The 21,216-nt window shown below is 31.9% G+C and overlaps 1 protein-coding gene across 1 annotated transcript in view; it reads right to left on the bottom strand.

Moving 5' to 3' along the window:
• Positions 1-21,216, bottom strand: part of LOC143224727 (putative chitinase 10) — an 83,816-nt gene that overhangs the window by 46,294 nt on the left and 16,306 nt on the right. Inside the window, exon 2 of the mRNA XM_076452986.1 lies at positions 12,169-12,238. Coding sequence (XP_076309101.1) covers positions 12,169-12,238 — 70 coding nt within the window. The remainder of the gene's footprint in view (positions 1-12,168; positions 12,239-21,216) is intronic.

The following is a 21,216-nucleotide window of genomic DNA, read 5'->3' as shown; positions in this document are numbered from 1 at the left end:
AAATTACCTTTCAGTATTTAGAAAAGTCAAAGTGTGTATCTCTGCATGCATTTAGGAAAATTCCGGCATAATGCAGTAAACTCAGTCAATGAACCATCAATGAACTGAATTTAGGCTTAGGTTTCAGACCTTCTAGTATTTATTATTGTAACAATACCTCTAGGGGTACAGTGACCTCCATTCGTTTTCCCTGTAGGATAAAATCATGGAACTTCTGCATCCAAGTTTCTTTAGTGTAAATTGTCGCTGTCACTTTTGAGATAAATTCTGGGTTCAAACCGCCATTTTGTCAGTCATCTTTCGACTAACAAAGACTGGTACGTGTGAGAACGAAGTCCTGATCAATCCATAAAGTCTTTTAACAACACTGAACTGTACTGACCTCATTACTGTAAGAGGTCAACGGCCTTACCTTAATGTTGGTATGTGAATGAAAGCATAATTTTTTACCCTGGCTGAACCGAGTAGGACTCAACACCTAGTAACTGGGCGATTCGCCTGCGGCACGGACAGGGTGGGGTTGTCTTAGTACACATCACCCTCTAACGAACGTGAAAGTGTCCTCCTGACTTCATTACGTTACATATGCCATAGATTAAAGAATGAAGGAAAAAAACTTGTGTAATAGTAACCTGCTCTGATAATCCAGTCGTACTGCTACACTTGTTAGCTTGCAACAAGCCCTGCCCTATAAAACTCAAAAATAAACGAAGTGGTAAATATAGACTAGACATCAACCTGGAATTCACAGATTCGACTTTCTTCTTCTTACCTACCAACATAATGTTCAGTGTAATTATTTAATGGTCGAGTTTGCTTATAAAGGTTTAGACTGTAATGTGACGAAATTGTTATGGAAAAAAAAAAAAAATTAGAACAGCAACGTTTTCGTGGTAGCCTATGGTCAAACATGTCAGTTAGTTATACCAACAGGTTTCTCTACAACACAGACCCCTATTTCTGGCTCGGTCACTGGGGTCGACAAACAAGTTCTTTATCGCTTTCAAACGTTAGAACATCCATATTATAATACGTTTGTTCGTGTTTCTGTTACAGAAAATAAGGTGTGTGCGCATGCGTACTTGATAGTAAGGTGAGTGCGCATTATCATGAGGCAAAAACTGAATATTATTATAATAGACTAGCAGAGACCCACAAGGCATTTAAACTTGGATTATTGTCTTTATCGTACAAGTACCTCTTTAAATACAGATGTTTTTGGAATAATACAAAATTGTTCTAATCATAGACACCGAAATTTTGTCATACTGTTATTCTGCTGTCAATACGCGTGACAAACATGCCCAGTAAGAATTTTACCCCGAAAAACAGTGCAAGCGCCTGCCTGCGCCAGTTAGCTGAAATCTCAACGAAAAACCACTATAACTGTTTTATTAATGAAAGAATACCCAAAACACATGGATGTAAATATCCTTCATTAACCATTTAATAAAATAACATTAAAAGTTCGAAGGTTTCAGAAAGGTCTGACGTTAGTTATTAAAATAACATTCATATGTTTATTTACAGATGGCGTTAAGCACAGTATAATTTAGTTCTAACGAAGCAAGTGTAAAAAATGTATACAGTACAATGTCAATTTATGCCTTTTTATTGAACTCAGGCCTAATATTAGTTTTATAACTATGACTTCAATAGAAATGGCCTTGCACATTTCGGTGTCTACCATTGCATTTCGTATCATTTTACAAATCTTGGATTTTAATAAATACTGGTTCCAGTAAAGAGACTAATTTGATAGCAAGCAATTTGCGAGTGTCTGCTACTAAACTTGTATTTCCAGTAGCTTGTTCTACAACACTAACTCCTATTTCGGCCGATTAGGTTGACGAACAAGTCTTCCGTCGCTTTTCGACAGTAAAATATCTATTATAGCATTTACTACTCCAAAGATAAACGTTTAATTCCATCCCAATGTTTTAATAATCAATGATGTATGTAGATAGGAGCTAGAGGGGGCTCAGCCCCAAAGCCCATGGTCGGTCTTTATCGAGGCCCATTGATAATTTTATTCTGTTTTATTGGTATCTGGGCCCACACAACCTTAAATCTGCTACTGTTAATGATACCTACGAATGCTACAAACATTTCCAGTTAAAATGTTCTGACGAAGTCACAAATCTCTACATGATGCCAAAATCCAGAGTAAACACATAAACAATTCAGCCCGCAAAACAGTTTCTGTTTCTTTTCGTTGACGTAAGGAACACAATCCAATTACTATACCGAGTAAACATTCGTGTGTTGGATTCCCACGAGGTAAATGACGGGTGAATGATTCCACTAAGTAAATATATTAGTTATTTCACTAATTATTATTTCTGCTCAACATCCTTTCCAACACATTGTATTGGACTTCGAGTTCTTAACTCAATCGGTGATAATGACGGTTAGTTAGAATTATACACGCTAAGACAAGTTTCTACGTTTTATACACATTAAGACATGTTTCTGTACTTTATACACATTGAGACAAGTTTCTGTACTTTATACACATTAAGACAAGTTTCTGTACTTTATACACTTTCAGATAAGTTTCTGTACTTTATACACATTAAGACAAGTTTCTGTACTTTATACACATTAAGACAAGTTTCTGTACTTTATACACTTTCAGACAAGTTTCTGTACTTTATACACATTAAGACAAGTTTCTGTAATTTTATACACATTAAGACAAGATTCTGTACTTTATACACATTAAGACAAGTTTCTGTACTTTTATACACTTTCAGACAAGTTTCTGTACTTTATACACATTAAGACAAGTTTCTGTACTTTATACTCTTTCAGACAAGTTTCTGTACTTTATACACTTTCAGACAAGTTTCTGTACTTTATACACATTAAGACAAGTTTCTGTACTTTATACACTTTCAGACAAGTTTCTGTACTTTATACACATTAAGACAAGTTTCTGTACTTTATACACATTAAGACAAGATTCTGTACTTTATACACATTAAGACAAGTTTCTGTACTTTATACACTTTCAGACAAGTTTCTGTACTTTATACACATTAAGACAAGTTTCTGTACTTTATACTCTTTCAGACAAGTTTCTGTACTTTATACACTTTCAGACAAGTTTCTGTACTTTATACACATTAAGACAAGTTTCTGTACTTTATACACATTAAGACAAGTTTCTGTACTTTATACACTTTCAGACAAGTTTCTGCACTTTATACACATTAAGACAAGTTTCTGTACTTTATACACATTAAGACAAGTTTCTGTACTTTATACACATTAAGACAAGTTTCTGTACTTTATACACATTAAGACAAGTTTCTGTACTTTATACACTTTCAGACAATTTTCTGTACTTTATACACATTAAGACAAGTTTCTGTACTTTATACACATTAAGACAAGTTTCTGTACTTTATACACATTAAGACAAGTTTCTGTACTTTATACACTTTCAGACAAGTTTCTGTACTTTATACACATTAAGACAAGTTTCTGTACTTTATACACATTAAGACAAGTTTCTGTACTTTATACTCTTTCAGACAAGTTTCTGTACTTTATACACTTTCAGACAAGTTTCTGTACTTTATACACATTAAGACAAGTTTCTGTAATTTATATACACATTAAGACAAGTTTCTGTACTTTATACTCTTTCAGACAAGTTTCTGTACTTTATACACTTTCAGACAAGTTTCTGTACTTTATACACATTAAGACAAGTTTCTGTACTTTATACACATTAAGACAAGTTTCTGTACTTTATACTCTTTCAGACAAGTTTCTGTACTTTATACACATTAAGACAAGTTTCTGTACTTTATACTCTTTCAGACAAGTTTCTGTACTTTATACACTTTCAGACAAGTTTCTGTACTTTATACACATTAAGACAAGTTTCTGTACTTTATACACTTTCAGACAAGTTTCTGTAATTTATACACATTAAGACAAGTTTCTGTACTTTATATACACATTAAGACAAGATTCTGTACTTTATACACATTAAGACAAGTTTCTGTACTTTATACACTTTCAGACAAGTTTCTGTACTTTATACACATTAAGACAAGTTTCTGTACTTTATACATTCAGACTTTCAGACAAGTTTCTGTACTTTATACACTTTCAGACAAGTTTCTGTACTTTATACACATTAAGACAAGTTTCTGTACTTTTATACACTTTCAGACAAGTTTCTGTACTTTATACACATTAAGACAAGTTTCTGTACTTTATACACATTAAGACAAGTTTCTGTACTTTATACACATTAAGACAAGTTTCTGTACTTTATACACTTTCAGACAAGTTTCTGTACTTTATACACATTAAGACAAGTTTCTGTACAAGTTTATACACATTAAGACAAGTTTCTGTACACATTAAGACAAGTTTCTGTACTTTATACACATTAAGACAAGTTTCTGTCAGATAAGTTTCTATACACATTAAGACAAGTTTCTGTACTTTTATACACATTAAGACAAGTTTCTGTATACACATTAAGACAAGTTTCTGTACTTTATACACAAGTTTCTGTACTTTATACACATTAAGACAAGTTTCTGTACTTTATACACATTAAGACAAGTTTCTGTACTTTATACACTGTATTCAGACAAGTTTCTGTACTTTATACACATTAAGACAAGTTTCTGTACTTTTATACACATTTCAGACAAGTTTCTGTACTTTATACACATTAAGACAAGTTTCTGTACTTTATACACTTTCAGACAAGTTTCTGTACTTTATACACATTAAGACAAGTTTCTGTACTTTATACACATTAAGACAAGTTTCTGTACTTTATACACTTTCAGACAAGTTTCTGTACTTTATACACATTAAGACAAGTTTCTGTACTTTATACACATTAAGACAAGTTTCTGTACTTTATACACTTTAAGACAAGTTTCTGTACTTTATACACATTAAGACAAGTTTCTGTAATTTTTATACACATTAAGACAAGTTTCTGTACTTTATACACATTAAGACAAGTTTCTGTACTTTATACACTTTCAGACAAGTTTCTGTACTTTATACACATTAAGACAAGTTTCTGTACTTTATACACATTAAGACAAGTTTCTGTACTTTTATACACATTAAGACAAGTTTCTGTACTTTATACACTTTTCACAAGTTTCTGTACTTTATACACACATTCAGACAAGTTTCTGTACTTTATACACATTAAGACAAGTTTCTGTACTTTATACACATTCAGACAAGTTTCTGTACTTTATACACTTTCAGACAAGTTTCTGTAATTTATACACATTAAGACAAGTTTCTGTACTTTATACACATTAAGACAAGTTTCTGTACTTTATACACATTAAGACAAGTTTCTGTACTTTATACACTTAAGACAAGTTTCTGTACTTTATACACATTAAGACAAGTTTCTGTACTTTATACACATTAAGACAAGTTTCTGTACTTTATACACATTAAGACAAGTTTCTGTACTTTATACACATTAAGACAAGTTTCTGTACTTTATACACTTTAAGACAAGTTTCTGTACTTTATACACATTAAGACAAGTTTCTGTACTTTATACACATTAAGACAAGTTTCTGTACTTTATACACATTAAGACAAGTTTCTGTACTTTATACACATTAAGACAAGTTTCTGTACTTTATACACATTAAGACAAGTTTCTGTACTTTATACACATTAAGACAAGTTTCTGTACTTTATACACTTTTATAGACAAGTTTCTGTACTTTATACACATTAAGACAAGTTTCTGTACTTTATACACATTAAGACAAGTTTCTGTACTTTATACACATTAAGACAAGTTTCTGTACTTTATACACATTAAGACAAGTTTCTGTACTTTATACACATTAAGACAAGTTTCTGTACTTTATACACATTAAGACAAGTTTCTGTACTTTATACACATTAAGACAAGTTTCTGTACTTTATACACATTAAGACAAGTTTCTGTACTTTATACACATTAAGACAAGTTTCTGTACTTTATACACATTAAGACAAGTTTCTGTACTTTATACACATTAAGACAAGTTTCTGTAGATACACTTTAAGACAAGTTTCTGTACTTTATACACATTAAGACAAGTTTCTGTACTTTATACACATTAAGACAAGTTTCTGTACTTTATACACTTTCTGTAGACAAGTTTCTGTACTTTATACACATTAAGACAAGTTTCTGTACTTTATACACATTAAGACAAGTTTCTGTACTTTATATACACAAGTTTCTGTACTTTATACACATTAAGACAAGTTTCTGTACTTTATACACATTAAGACAAGTTTCTGTACTTTATACACATTAAGACAAGTTTCTGTACTTTATACACATTAAGACAAGTTTCTGTACTTTATACACATTAAGACAAGTTTCTGTACTTTATACACATTAAGACAAGTTTCTGTAATTTTATACACATTAAGACAAGTTTCTGTACTTTATACACTTTCAGACAAGTTTCTGTACTTTATACACATTAAGACAAGTTTCTGTACTTTATACACTTTCAGACAAGTTTCTGTACTTTATACACTTTCAGACAAGTTTCTGTACTTTATACACATTAAGACAAGTTTCTGTACTTTATACACATTAAGACAAGTTTCTGTACTTTATACACATTAAGACAAGTTTCTGTACTTTATACACATTAAGACAAGTTTCTGTACTTTATACACATTAAGACAAGTTTCTGTACTTTATACACTTTCAGACAAGTTTCTGTACTTTATACACATTAAGACAAGTTTCTGTACTTTATACACATTAGACAAGTTTCTGTACACTTTATACACATTCAGACAAGTTTCTGTACTTTATACACATTAAGACAAGTTTCTGTACTTTATACACATTAAGACAAGTTTCTGTACTTTATACACTTTCAGACAAGTTTCTGTACTTTATACACATTAAGACAAGTTTCTGTACTTTATACACATTAAGACAAGTTTCTGTAATTCTTTATACACATTAAGACAAGTTTATGTACTTTATACACATTAAGACAAGTTTCTGTACTTTATACACATTAAGACAAGTTTCTGTACTTTATACACATTAAGACAAGTTTCTGTACTTTATACACATTAAGACAAGTTTCTGTACTTTATACACATTAAGACAAGTTTCTGTACTTTATACACATTAAGACAAGTTTCTGTACTTTATACACATTAAGACAAGTTTCTGTACTTTATACACATTAAGACAAGTTTCTGTACTTTATACACATTCAGACAAGTTTCTGTACTTTATACACATTAAGACAAGTTTCTGTACTTTATACACATTTTCTGTACTTTATACACATTAAGACAAGTTTCTGTACTTTATACACTTTCACTGTTTTATACACATTAAGACAAGTTTCTGTACTTTATACACATTAAGACAAGTTTCTGTACTTTATACACTTTCAGACAAGTTTCTGTACTTTATACACATTAAGACAAGTTTCTGTACTTTATACACATTAAGACAAGTTTCTGTACTTTATACACATTAAGACAAGTTTCTGTACTTTATACACATTAAGACAAGTTTCTGTACTTTATACACATTAAGACAAGTTTCTGTACTTTATACACATTAAGACAAGTTTCTGTACTTTATACACTTTAAGACAAGTTTCTGTACTTTATACACATTAAGACAAGTTTCTGTACTTTATACACATTTCTGTAGACAAGTTTCTGTACTTTATACACAAGTTACTTTAGACAAGTTTCTGTACTTTATACACATTAAGACAAGTTTCTGTACTTTATACACTTTCAGACAAGTTTCTGTACTTTATACACATTAAGACAAGTTTCTGTACTTTATACACATTAAGACAAGTTTCTGTAGACAAGTTTCTGTACTTTATACACTTTCAGACAAGTTTCTGTACTTTATACACATTAAGACAAGTTTCTGTACTTTATACACATTAAGACAAGTTTCTGTACTTTATACACATTCAGACAAGTTTCTGTACTTTATACACTTTCAGACAAGTTTCTGTACTTTATACACATTAAGACAAGTTTCTGTACTTTATACACTTTTTTCTGTATTTATACACATTAAGACAAGTTTCTGTACTTTATACACATTCAGACAAGTTTCTGTACTTTATACACATTAAGACAAGTTTCTGTACTTTATACTGTACTTTATACACATTAAGACAAGTTTCTGTACTTCATACACATTAAGACAAGTTTCTGTACTTTATACACATTAAGACAAGTTTCTGTACTTTATACACATTAAGACAAGTTTCTGTACTTTATACACATTAAGACAAGTTTCTGTACTTTATACACTTTAAGACAAGTTTCTGTACTTTATACACATTAAGACAAGTTTCTGTACTTTATACACATTAAGACAAGTTTCTGTACTTTATACACTTTCAGACAAGTTTCTGTACTTTATACACATTAAGACAAGTTTCTGTACTTTATACACATTAAGACAAGTTTCTGTACTTTATACACATTAAGACAAGTTTCTGTACTTTTTCTGTATATACACTTTCAGACAAGTTTCTGTACTTTATACACATTCAGACAAGTTTCTGTACTTTATACACATTAAGACAAGTTTCTGTACTTTATACACTTTCAGACAAGTTTCTGTACTTTATACACATTAAGACAAGTTTCTGTACTTTATACACATTAAGACAAGTTTCTGTACTTTATACACATTAAGACAAGTTTCTGTACTTTATACACACAAGTTTCTGTACTTTATACACATTAAGACAAGTTTCTGTACTTTATACACATTAAGACAAGTTTCTGTACTTTATACACTTTCAGACAAGTTTCTGTACTTTATACACATTAAGACAAGTTTCTGTACTTTATACACATTAAGACAAGTTTCTGTACTTTATATACAAGTTTCTGTTTTATAGACAAGACAAGTTTCTGTACTTTATACACATTAAGACAAGTTTCTGTACTTTATACACATTAAGACAAGTTTCTGTACTTTATACACATTAAGACAAGTTTCTGTACTTTATACACTTTCAGACAAGTTTCTGTACTTTATACACATTAAGACAAGTTTCTGTACTTTATACACATTAAGACAAGTTTCTGTACTTTATACACATTAAGACAAGTTTCTGTACTTTATACACTTTCAGACAAGTTTCTGTACTTTATACACATTAAGACAAGTTTCTGTACTTTATACACTTTCAGACAAGTTTCTGTACTTTATACACTTTCAGACAAGTTTCTGTACTTTATACACATTAAGACAAGTTTCTGTACTTTATACACTTTCAGACAAGTTTCTGTACTTTATACACTTTAAGACAAGTTTCTGTACTTTATACACATTAAGACAAGTTTCTGTACATACACATTAAGACAAGTTTCTGTACTTTATACACATTAAGACAAGTTTCTGTACTTTATACACTTTCAGACAAGTTTCTGTACTTTATACACATTAAGACAAGTTTCTGTACTTTATACACATTCAGACAAGTTTCTGTACTTTATACACATTAAGACAAGTTTCTGTACTTTATACACATTAAGACAAGTTTCTGTACTTTATACACATTAAGACAAGTTTCTGTACTTTATACACTTTCAGACAAGTTTCTGTACTTTATACACATTAAGACAAGTTTCTGTACTTTATACACTTTCAGACAAGTTTCTGTACTTTATACACATTAAGACAAGTTTCTGTACTTTATACACATTAAGACAAGATTCTGTACTTTATACACATTAAGACAAGTTTCTGTACTTTATACACTTTCAGACAAGTTTCTGTACTTTATACACATTAAGACAAGTTTCTGTACTTTATACTCTTTCAGACAAGTTTCTGTACTTTATACACTTTCAGACAAGTTTCTGTACTTTATACACATTAAGACAAGTTTCTGTACTTTATACTCTTTCAGACAAGTTTCTGTACTTTATACACTTTCAGACAAGTTTCTGTACTTTATACACATTAAGACAAGTTTCTGTACTTTATACACATTAAGACAAGTTTCTGTACTTTATACACTTTCAGACAAGTTTCTGCACTTTATACACTTTCAGACAAGTTTCTGCACTTTATACACATTAAGACAAGTTTCTGTACTTTATACACATTAAGACAAGTTTCTGTACTTTATACACTTTCAGACAAGTTTCTGTACTTTATACACATTAAGACAAGATTCTGTACTTTATACACATTAAGACAAGATTCTGTACTTTATACACATTAAGACAAGTTTCTGTACTTTATACACTTTCAGACAAGTTTCTGTACTTTATACACATTAAGACAAGTTTCTGTACTTTATACTCTTTCAGACAAGTTTCTGTACTTTATACACTTTCAGACAAGTTTCTGTACTTTATACACTTTCAGACAAGTTTCTGTACTTTATACACATTAAGACAAGTTTCTGTACTTTATACACATTAAGACAAGTTTCTGTACTTTATACACATTAAGACAAGTTTCTGTACTTTATACACTTTCAGACAAGTTTCTGTACTTTATACACATTAAGACAAGTTTCTGTACTTTATACACTTTCAGACAAGTTTCTATTCTTTATACACATTAAGACAAGTTTCTGTACTTTATACTCTTTCAGACAAGTTTCTGTACTTTATACACTTTCAGACAAGTTTCTGTACTTTATACACTTTCAGACAAGTTTCTGTACTTTATACACATTAAGACAAGTTTCTGTACTTTATACACATTAAGACAAGTTTCTGTACTTTATACACATTAAGACAAGTTTCTGTACTTTATACACATTAAGACAAGTTTCTGTACTTTATACACATTAAGACAAGTTTCTGTGCTTTATACACATTAAGACAAGTTTCTGTACTTTATACACTTTCAGACAAGTTTCTGTACTTTATACACATTAAGACAAGTTTCTGTACTTTATACACATTAAGACAAGTTTCTGTACTTTATACACATTAAGACAAGTTTCTGTACTTTATACACATTAAGACAAGTTTTTGTACTTTATACACATTAAGACAAGATTCTGTACTTTATACACATTTAGACAAGTTTCTGTACTTTATACACATTAAGACAAGTTTCTGTACTTTATACACATTTAGTCAAGTTTCTGTACTTTATCATACGGCTGACACAAAGTATTGATTAATATTTAACCTTAACTTTACATTAAAAACCCCCCAAGGAAGATTAGATGTTTAATCAAACTAGGTCTTATGATCTTTCTTTACTACACAGGTGGTTTTTCACCTTTTTACTCAGAAATTATTTCCCAGATGTAGAAGTGGATTATTTAATTATACTACAGGGGATTTTCCCCCTCACCCTAGGATAACTATTTTTCATTATTACCCACGAAATGTTCCCCCAATGAGACAACGGTGGAAAGATTCTTGCTATTACACGGATACTTTTTCTTTTACTGCCTGGGGGATGTCCCCCTTCACTAAACATTTAATTTTTTTCATTTTATAATACATTAGTCCCTCTCTCTTAATTTTTAAAGCAGCCGCAGAAACATATAACACATGCTCTTATAGTAGATAGTTTACAAAAAATATTAAACATTTTATTGAAACAGTAAGCGAAACTAATACCGAAACGTTTTAACAATATTTGGGGTCTTCTTCGGAGCTTAGTTTTGTGGTGTTTAATAACATTAGTGTGTTATATTCAGAATTCAAACCTAAACAAACAACCATTGCTTAATGTTTCGTAGATTTATGAATGTTGCTGAATAGATCACAAAGTTACTCCAGGACTAACATGGTAGCTTTTATTTTAAATGGACATACTAATGAAAGGGTAACTGGTCAATACCACCCACAACTAGCTGTTGGATAGTAAGGGTAACTGGTCAATACCACCCACAACTAGATGTTGGATAGTAAGGGTAACTGGTCAATACCACCAACAACTAGCTGTTGGATAGTAAGGGTAACTGGTCAATACCACCCACAACTAGCTGTTGGATAGTATATAACAATTGATAAATACTATTGATTATAACGACCCCTCGGCTGAAGAGACGAGCATGTTCGGTAAAGGAATACCAAGCTGGAAATTAGCGTCATCCAGACTCGAACCATGGAACCATGAAGTCTAATATAAAACATAAGATCACTTACTCTTGTTGTCGGTTTCTGTCTTGACTATTGTAAGGAAACATGAATACACCAGAAATATCTTCAACAGCGCCTGTAAACAAACAAATAACGAATGTAAATTAAACGGAATAAGAGAAAAGAAACAAAGTATTGGTTACTGTTGGGTTTTCAGAAGTTGGTAAATCTATATCTCGTTAGGACAGGGCTTCTCTTTTGGTTTTTAAAGCGATACGTGTTTTAACGTTTAACTGAATTCCTTATTAATACGTTAGAGGTCCTTAACTTATACAGAAATTGGTTTCGGTCAGTCTTGATTGGCTTTCTTTTTAATCAACGATTGTTAAAATATATCATAGCGACCACTAAACTGACACAAAGAATGGACGCGTGTTTTTATTTTCATTATGTTTCTTAACAGCACATGGGTAAATGTAAATAGTTTGATTTCTTTATAGTGAGACAGTTGTTGTTGTTGTTTTTTTGTATCGTGAAGACTGTTTAATGGTTTGTATTTATGGCAAAGCTACTAAAACTACCTTCCATAATTTTACCAGAGATTAATGTGCGTAGTATCGCATGCATTCGAACCCGGTTCGCCAGCTTCGAAATTCAGAGGACCAAAGAAAGGTCACATACTAGATGACACTTATGATGAATATAGCAGTTTTCCTTGTTACCTCATATTTATTTATTAATTTAATGTAAACTAATTATGTTAGTGTTAGAAAGCAAAATCTAACAAACACGATAAACGTCAAACAAACAAACATCAAACGCTCATTAAACAAAGTTCACTGACCAGATTTAGACAAAAAAAACAACTAAAAGGCCTTAGGACAAAACACTCGAATTACATAGCAAACTTTTTTCGTCACTTAGCAACCAATGTGACGTGTTTTTTTCCAAACTGATATCTTGTTCTGCTACGTAGGTTGGTAAGGCACGACGGAAAGAGAACCCCGTTCTGTTACATTCAACCAGTTTTTCACAGAAACATTTCTTTCTCACAGTCATCGTGCTCAAAAATTTAGCTCGTGCAGACGTGACTCGTATCAACAAAGGTTAAATAATAAAAATACACTGAACACATTTTTAATCAATAATAACAAAATATTGTTTTCTGGAGCTATTCGTGGAGACAGAACCAAGGACAAATGGCTATATAATTTTTTTTGAATTTCGCACAAAGCCACTCAAGGGCTATCTGCGCTAGCTGTCTCTAATTTAGCAGTGTAGAACTAGAGGGAAGACAGCTAATCATCACCATCCACCGCCAACTTTTGGGCTACTCTTTTACCAACGAATAGTGGGATTGACCGTATTATTATAACGTCCCAGGCCTGAAGGGGCGAGCATATTTTGTGCGAACCTGTGACTCTCAGATTACAAGTTGAACGTCTAAACCCACCCGGCCGTGCCGGGCTTAGTTATATAACAACATTACCTTTCTAACCGAAATATTGCTCGAAACGAAGTAATTTTTTTTTTTTTGTGGCTTATAAATACTCTTAATTAAAAGTATTTTCTATTATTTGAGTTTACCACTTTGTCTGTATTCATAACCATTCATATATAACTTTATCCAACTATTAATTTCCAGGGGAACGAAACACGTTGGTACCCTCCTATTTACGAATATTTTTATATTAAAAATGTAATGAAACGCAGCCTTATACAGCTAGGTTTGTTTGTTTGTCTGTTGTGTAAATAATGGGATATTCGCGATTAGCTGACATAAATCAAAATATTCTGTTCTATGCTGAACATTTGTATAACTTTAACTTATTTACTTAATCAACAATACGGTATATATTTCTCCATGAAATTCATAGTACATAAAATACTCATATGAACGTTTATATAATAAAATGTACTATAATATCGATTAGCTAGCAATGTACTTGTCTCCAAATCCAACCTCGAGCGTCACGTACTTCTCAATAGTGTTTGAAATACATGATTCCTGACCATGAACACTAAAATATCGACATATTAAAAAAAACAAATTCCAGAAAATGTTGATTATTAATCAAAATGTATAGAAGGACTATTTGTGTAAGTTATAAATATCATCCCCACCCCGCGACTTAGAAAAAGGATGAAGACTTATAACTTTAAAATTCGAGGTACGATCCGTGCAGTGTTCAACAGTCAGAGATCCTGTTGTACAGGGTTGTGCTTAACAATATACGATCATAAACTAAAGAAAAAGGTTTTTGAACAGTAACTAATAATAACGAAAAATGATGGTCAGATAAACAAATTAACGGCAACAGCAACGTATTCACGGAACTTTAACCACACACAAACATCACGTTAACCATATTAACTTTGACTCATTCAAATGCGTCATCAACGACTGTAAAACTATATGTTAATATGCGAAAGGGCCTTGACGGCGATATAACTAAGTTTGTGTCTTATTATATAAAGTATACACAAGTAACTGGCCAATCTCTATCCGTGTATTGTAGCTGTCTTTTAAGGTCGCGTCAGCTGACTAATCAGATTAATTCTTGCTTGATTTTGGATTTTACTTGTGTGTCAGGATTTCTTTTTCGAACAAAAGACACCAAAAGAATAGATTAAGAACACACGCAGGACGTCAGAAACTCTTTCATATTCCACTCATCTTTCATATTCCAAGAAGAGTTAACATGAAAATTTTACGAAGGGTTTATAAAATAAGTGGGCTAGGTGTGTCGTTCAACTGGGGTTGTTTTTCCTGGAATGGAATATAGTGAAATACATTAAGAAACTTAATACAATATTGAACATGTATCTCATTTGCCATCAGTTTAAAATGAACTATAAAATTTTGAACTTATGATTTCGTGATCACAAAATTGAGGAATTTGTTCGTCTTCCATTTTCATAGTACAAAGTTATAATGTCAGTTACTGTTCTTTCTTTAACACTTTCATCAGTGTTAGAACTATTCCATAAAATCATAAGTTCATGCTTATTAAAATGCTAACACTTAGTAATCTATTATATTAACACTTGTTTAAAACACTAATTTTTATCGTGTTGTTTTTCAGTTGTTATTTACGATGCTATTGTTTGTTCTTATTGAACTAACTTGTTTACAACAGTTACTACGTGTTCTTTGTTAGATTAACGTTTGTTTAGAAAAGTAATCATTATATGTAATGAACCTAATATTATATATTTATTCTAATATCTGTGTTTATTTCAGTTTAATATATATTTATAAATGCTTGTAACTTTCATTGTTAAATGTGTATTGTGAAAGTTTCGCCTGTTCTCTACATTTGTAGAAGATTCTCGAGTGTAAGAATCAACAACATATGTTTTAATTTCTGCCAACAGAATATTTGCGAACCTCGTTTAAAGTTTATAAACCGACACACGGGAAGACGGTATAATATTGTTCTTTGTGTGTTACAGTCAGTATATTATAAAACTCGAAAGCTATAACTGTGATAAACGCTTATTAATTGGAAAACTACAAATGTTTGACCAAGAACGTTTATAGATTTTGAACATCACAAATCGTTAATATTTCTACGAGGATGTTACGTATTTTCGTCTGTGAAAACTCTCGTGTGAGGAGCAAGAGACGTCTTACCTGTTAAGTGAACTGTGCCGATATCAACCTAGAATTAATTTGATCATCGTAAACCGTCAATAAAATATTGAGTTCCAGATCAGATAGTCGACTCAGTATTGTTTGTAAGTTTGTAAAACTTTTGTATATAAGTCAATACTTATAATTATTTGTAATAATCGTTGCTACAGATTGCATTGTTGTTTGTATATTAAAATATATTTGTGTTAACAAATGAAATTCTATGTATCAATTTTGTTGGTAAATATCATAAATATGATACATATCGACATTCAGTTAACTTGTAAGTCAAAATTAAAACTTCCACCTGTTTGAAATCATAATACGTTAAATATACGCAACGTAATAAATCGGAGAATCGTCCTGGATAACTTATAATACGTAACATATGTTTTTGTTCAATTAATACAACACGAACCATTAGATCTGTCTTTTGTTGTTACTGGAATATTGCATATTTAAAACTTTAACCATTAGTGCTTAAATTATAACGCTAACTATTAAGCTTTTAGGTGAATAACGTTTGTTTATAACACAAAATATGTGTTTTGTTTTACTGGATTAACATTAAATTATAATACCACCCATTAAATTTTTAATTGGATAACACTTCTTTCTAACACTAACCATTAGGTTTTTAATTGTTCTATAATAACAACTAAAATGTCTTTGAAACATTGTCTTTAGTTGAATACTAGGCCTAACTTATTCATGTTGTTATTAGGGTGTCGCTGTTACAGCTAAGAGAATCTTTATATAGTATAACACTTTTGTAAAGTGTTTATAATTACATATATCATAATAAATCACAGACATGGTAACTATGGTGACGGATAACAGCCACTAGTTAAAAACAAACAGGTGAATCCATCTAAATTATTCCAGCTGTTTTAGTCTAAATTCGCTGATAAATATTAAACAGGTGTTACAGTAGATGAAACATGATACATCTAGCCCTCGTCTCACAGAAAGACCGCTTGGTTTCTTGTTTCTAACATTAGAGGACATTGTAACGTGAAGAGAAATCAGCGCCTGATGCAAGTTTTTAATTATATTCCAAACGATATCTCTGAAACGGTCCAGATATAAAGGTGTGTGTATTGATGCGTGAAGCGTCAATACATTATTACTTTCAACGTCTTTTTATTAGTGTCTTAACTAAAACTAAAATATCGAAAACCGACTATCTATACATATATATATAATACACATTTAGAAACAGCTCCAAATTACAACTTTTAATCATTCTTTGCTTATCGATTCTTGAGAGAAAAAAGGTCTAGGTTTGTATTGAATAAGAAAAATATGTCACACTATCTCCTAAAAAATAGGTCACACTATCTCCTAAAAAAATAGGTCACACTATCTCCTAAAAAAAAATAGGTCACACTATCTCCTAAAAAAAATAGGTCACACTATCTCCACTTGGTTGTGGCTCAACACAATTACCAGGGACGATTTGTTTGTTTTTGAATTTTGCGCAAAGCTACACGAGGGCTATCTGCGCCAGCCGTCCCTAATTTAGCAGTGTAAGACTAGAAGGAAGGCAGCTAGTCATCACCACCCACTGCCAACTCTTAGGCTACTATTTTACCAACGAATAGTGGGATTGATCGACAGTCACGTTACAACGCCCTACGGCTGAAAGAGCGAAGATATTTGGAGTAACGGGGATTCGAACCTGTGACCCTCAGATTACGAGTCGAGCGCCCTAACCACCTGGCCATGTCAGGCCACAATAGTCGATTTTCAAATTTCAACTTTTGCAGCAACGTAGCAACGTTAAAGACTGTTCTGTTCTTCACTCCAAATATCCTAATATTGAAAATGAACGCCTATCTTAAATACATACGTGCTGAACTACATATATAAAGGAAAAACTATTTTTAAAATATTCTATATGTTGACAAAAATCTTAATAACCGATACATTAGTGTAATACCAACGAAAAGTATCCGTAATTATACAATATTGGTATTTCCAGCACTAATCGAGCAAAGTTAAATATAGTTCTCTTGACATCAAATTAGCTACTCTGTGTTTGTGAATGAATGTTTTTTTTTACATACAATTTTATTATTTTTCCTCTCAATTTCACAGAATAAGAGAAACAGAGCTCCTGCCTAGCAGAGCTGTGTCTGGCCTAGCATACCCTACTACAGGAAGTTTCCCAGACGGTTACAAAGAAGTTAAAATCATTTGTTGATTACCTTATATTCTCAGGATTGTTTAGATGGATGGTAATACTTTCACGTTCGTTATCTATGTGACGTTTTTTGTAACGAGTGAGACGTTCTAAGTGCATTGTCGAATGTCTAACAATACCCGAACAGGTTTTCTTGTTGAAGGAAACGCGCTGTAACAATACGTTATATTACCATTCGGTTCGTTACGCAGTTTTTGGTTTAGATACAACGGAGGTTATTTCCACACTCTTAGAACTGAAAAGTGTGTTAAAAAATACACAGTGATTTTCAGTAACTTTTTATCTTGTGGAAGAATAAAAAAAATTAAACAACAAACACTTTTTTAAAGTGCAAGTGATTAATTTCTTTTTAATGTTCTCTTTACGAGAGTACATCTGGTCACAAACCCGGATCAACAGCACACAATACACAGACAACATATGACTCACTACGTTACAAGCTAGTCTTTTATGAGTTAGGACATGGATTCTGATTCTTTGTTTTGTCTTTAAGTTTCGCGCAAAGCCACAAGAGGGCTATCTGCGCTAGCCGTCCCTACCTTAGCAGTGTAAGGCTAGAGGGAAGGCAGCTCGTTATCACCACCCACCGCCAACTCTTGGGCTACTCTTTTACCAATGAATAGTGGCATTGACCGTGACATTATAACACCCCCACGGATGAAAGGGCGGGCACGTTTGGTGTAACGGGGATTTGTGCCCGCGACCCTCAGATTAGGAGACGAGCGTCTTAACCACCTGGCCATGCCGGACCTCCGGCTTTTGGAAAATTACTTTTAGACGTAATGGAAAAAGACATTCACACACAGCCCTTTAGTTTACAATAATTTATTCATTACAGATGTAGTGGATGTACTGAATTAAACATGTGCTGGCTGAAATCCACGTTATGCCATCAGGCTCACCAACTACCCAGGGATCGGGGCGAATAGAACCTGGTTTTGTCATAAATCCTTCAGACCATCTTCAAGGTATATCTTCATTTCATCATCAATCTATCAGAACATCTTCAAGGTATATCTTCATTTCATCACAAATCCTTCAGAACATCTTCAAGGTATATCTTCATTTCATCACAAATCCTTCAGAACATCTTCAAGGTATATCTTCATTTCATCATCAATCTATCAGAACATCTTCAAGGTATATCTTCATTTCATCATCAATCTATCAGAACATCTTCAAGGTATATCTTCATTTCATCACAAATCCTTCAGACCATCTTCAAGGTATATCTTCATTTCATCACAAATCCTTCAGACTATCTTCAAGGTATATCTTCATTTCATCACAAATCCTTCAGACCATCTTCAAGGTATATCTTCATTTCATCACAAATCCTTCAGACCATCTTCAAGGTATATCTTCATTTCATCACAAATCCTTCAGACCATCTTCAAGGTATATCTTCATTTCATCACAAATCCTTCAGACCATCTTCAAGGTATATCTTCATTTCATCATAAATCCTTCAGACCATCTTCAAGGTATATCTTCATTTCATCACAAATCCTTCAGACCATCTTCAAGGTATATCTTCATTTCATCGTAAATCCTTCAGACCATCTTCAAGGTATATCTTCATTTCATCACAAATCCTTCAGACCATCTTCAAGGTATATCTTCATTTCATCATAAATCTATCAGACCATCTTCAAGGTATATCTTCATTTCATCATCAATCTATCAGAACATCTTCAAGGTATATCTTCATTTCATCATAAATCCTTCAGAACATCTTCAAGGTATATCTTCATTTCATCACAAATCCTTCAGACCATCTTCAAGGTATATATTCATTTCATCACAAATCCTTCAGACCATCTTCAAGGTATATCTTCATTTCATCACAAATCCTTCAGAACATCTTCAAGGTATATCTTCATTTCATCATCAATCTATCAGAACATCTTCAAGGTATATCTTCATTTCATCACAAATCCTTCAGACCATCTTCAAGGTATATCTTCATTTCATCATAAATCTATCAGACCATCTTCAAGGTATATCTTCATTTCATCATCAATCTATCAGAACATCTTCAAGGTATATCTTCATTTCATCATAAATCCTTCAGAACATCTTCAAGGTATATCTTCATTTCATCACAAATCCTTCAGACCATCTTCAAGGTATATATTCATTTCATCACAAATCCTTCAGACCATCTTCAAGGTATATCTTCATTTCATCACAAATCCTTCAGAACATCTTCAAGGTATATCTTCATTTCATCATCAATCTATCAGAACATCTTCAAGGTATATCTTCATTTCATCATCAATCTATCAGACCATCTTCAAGGTATATCTTCATTTCATCATCAATCTATCAGACCATCTTCAAGGTATATCTTCATTTCATCATAAAAAGCACAGTTTTGGCTTTTCTTTACAAAAGGTGTTTGATACATTAAAAATGATTGATATAATAATTAGAGTAACAATTAATATATATTTGTTGTTACATTGTAGATTTAATAGATGTTTGTTATTTTATTAACGTCTATGAACAACGGCTGCTGTTACAATTTTACCTTGTTTATGAGCTCAATGTTGTCCTAATTTGGGATATTCTTAATAAGTTCTTAAAAATGTTTACAAAATAGAAATAAGGAGGATCCAGCGAGGATGTTAGTGGGGGGGGGACATACTTCTGTTAAACAAACAGGTAGACCTAACATACAGTAACGTATCCAGCGAGGATGTTAGGGGGGGGAACATACTTCTGTTGACCTAACATACAGTAACAAACAGGTAGACCTAACATCCAGTAACAAACAGGTAGACCTAACATACAGTAACAAACAGGTAGACCTAACATACAGTAACAAACAGGTAGACCTAACATACAGTAACAAACAGGTAAACCTAATATACAGTAACAAACAGGTAGACCTAACATACAGTAACGTGCCTTTTACAAATATATGTTATTAAAGTTACCACAGACCCGAAACACGACTTCCAAAATACAATAACGGAACAAACCTACGATGATTTTGGTAATAACCTTAATAAATATACTAACAGGTTAAAAATAAGTAAATTATATGTAGTTTATTACTATTTTAAGTAATAACGATAACAGGAAACCAATACATTTTTAGATGACGCCATCTTAGATTAATGTTTACCTAGTGTAGCCCTAGGTCTGGCATTTGATGGTGTAACATTTTTTTTATTATCTTGCCTCGAATGGGATAAGAAAACATCTTGTAAAAAACACATGAAAATATATATAACAGTGTACAGGTTCTTAGATCCTAAATGAC

The sequence above is a fragment of the Tachypleus tridentatus genome, chromosome 9 (assembly GCF_004210375.1).
Source record: "Tachypleus tridentatus isolate NWPU-2018 chromosome 9, ASM421037v1, whole genome shotgun sequence".
NCBI lineage: Eukaryota > Metazoa > Arthropoda > Merostomata > Xiphosura > Limulidae > Tachypleus > Tachypleus tridentatus.
Note: the sequence above shows the minus strand (reverse complement) of the source record. Positions and strands in the feature narration are given on the sequence as shown.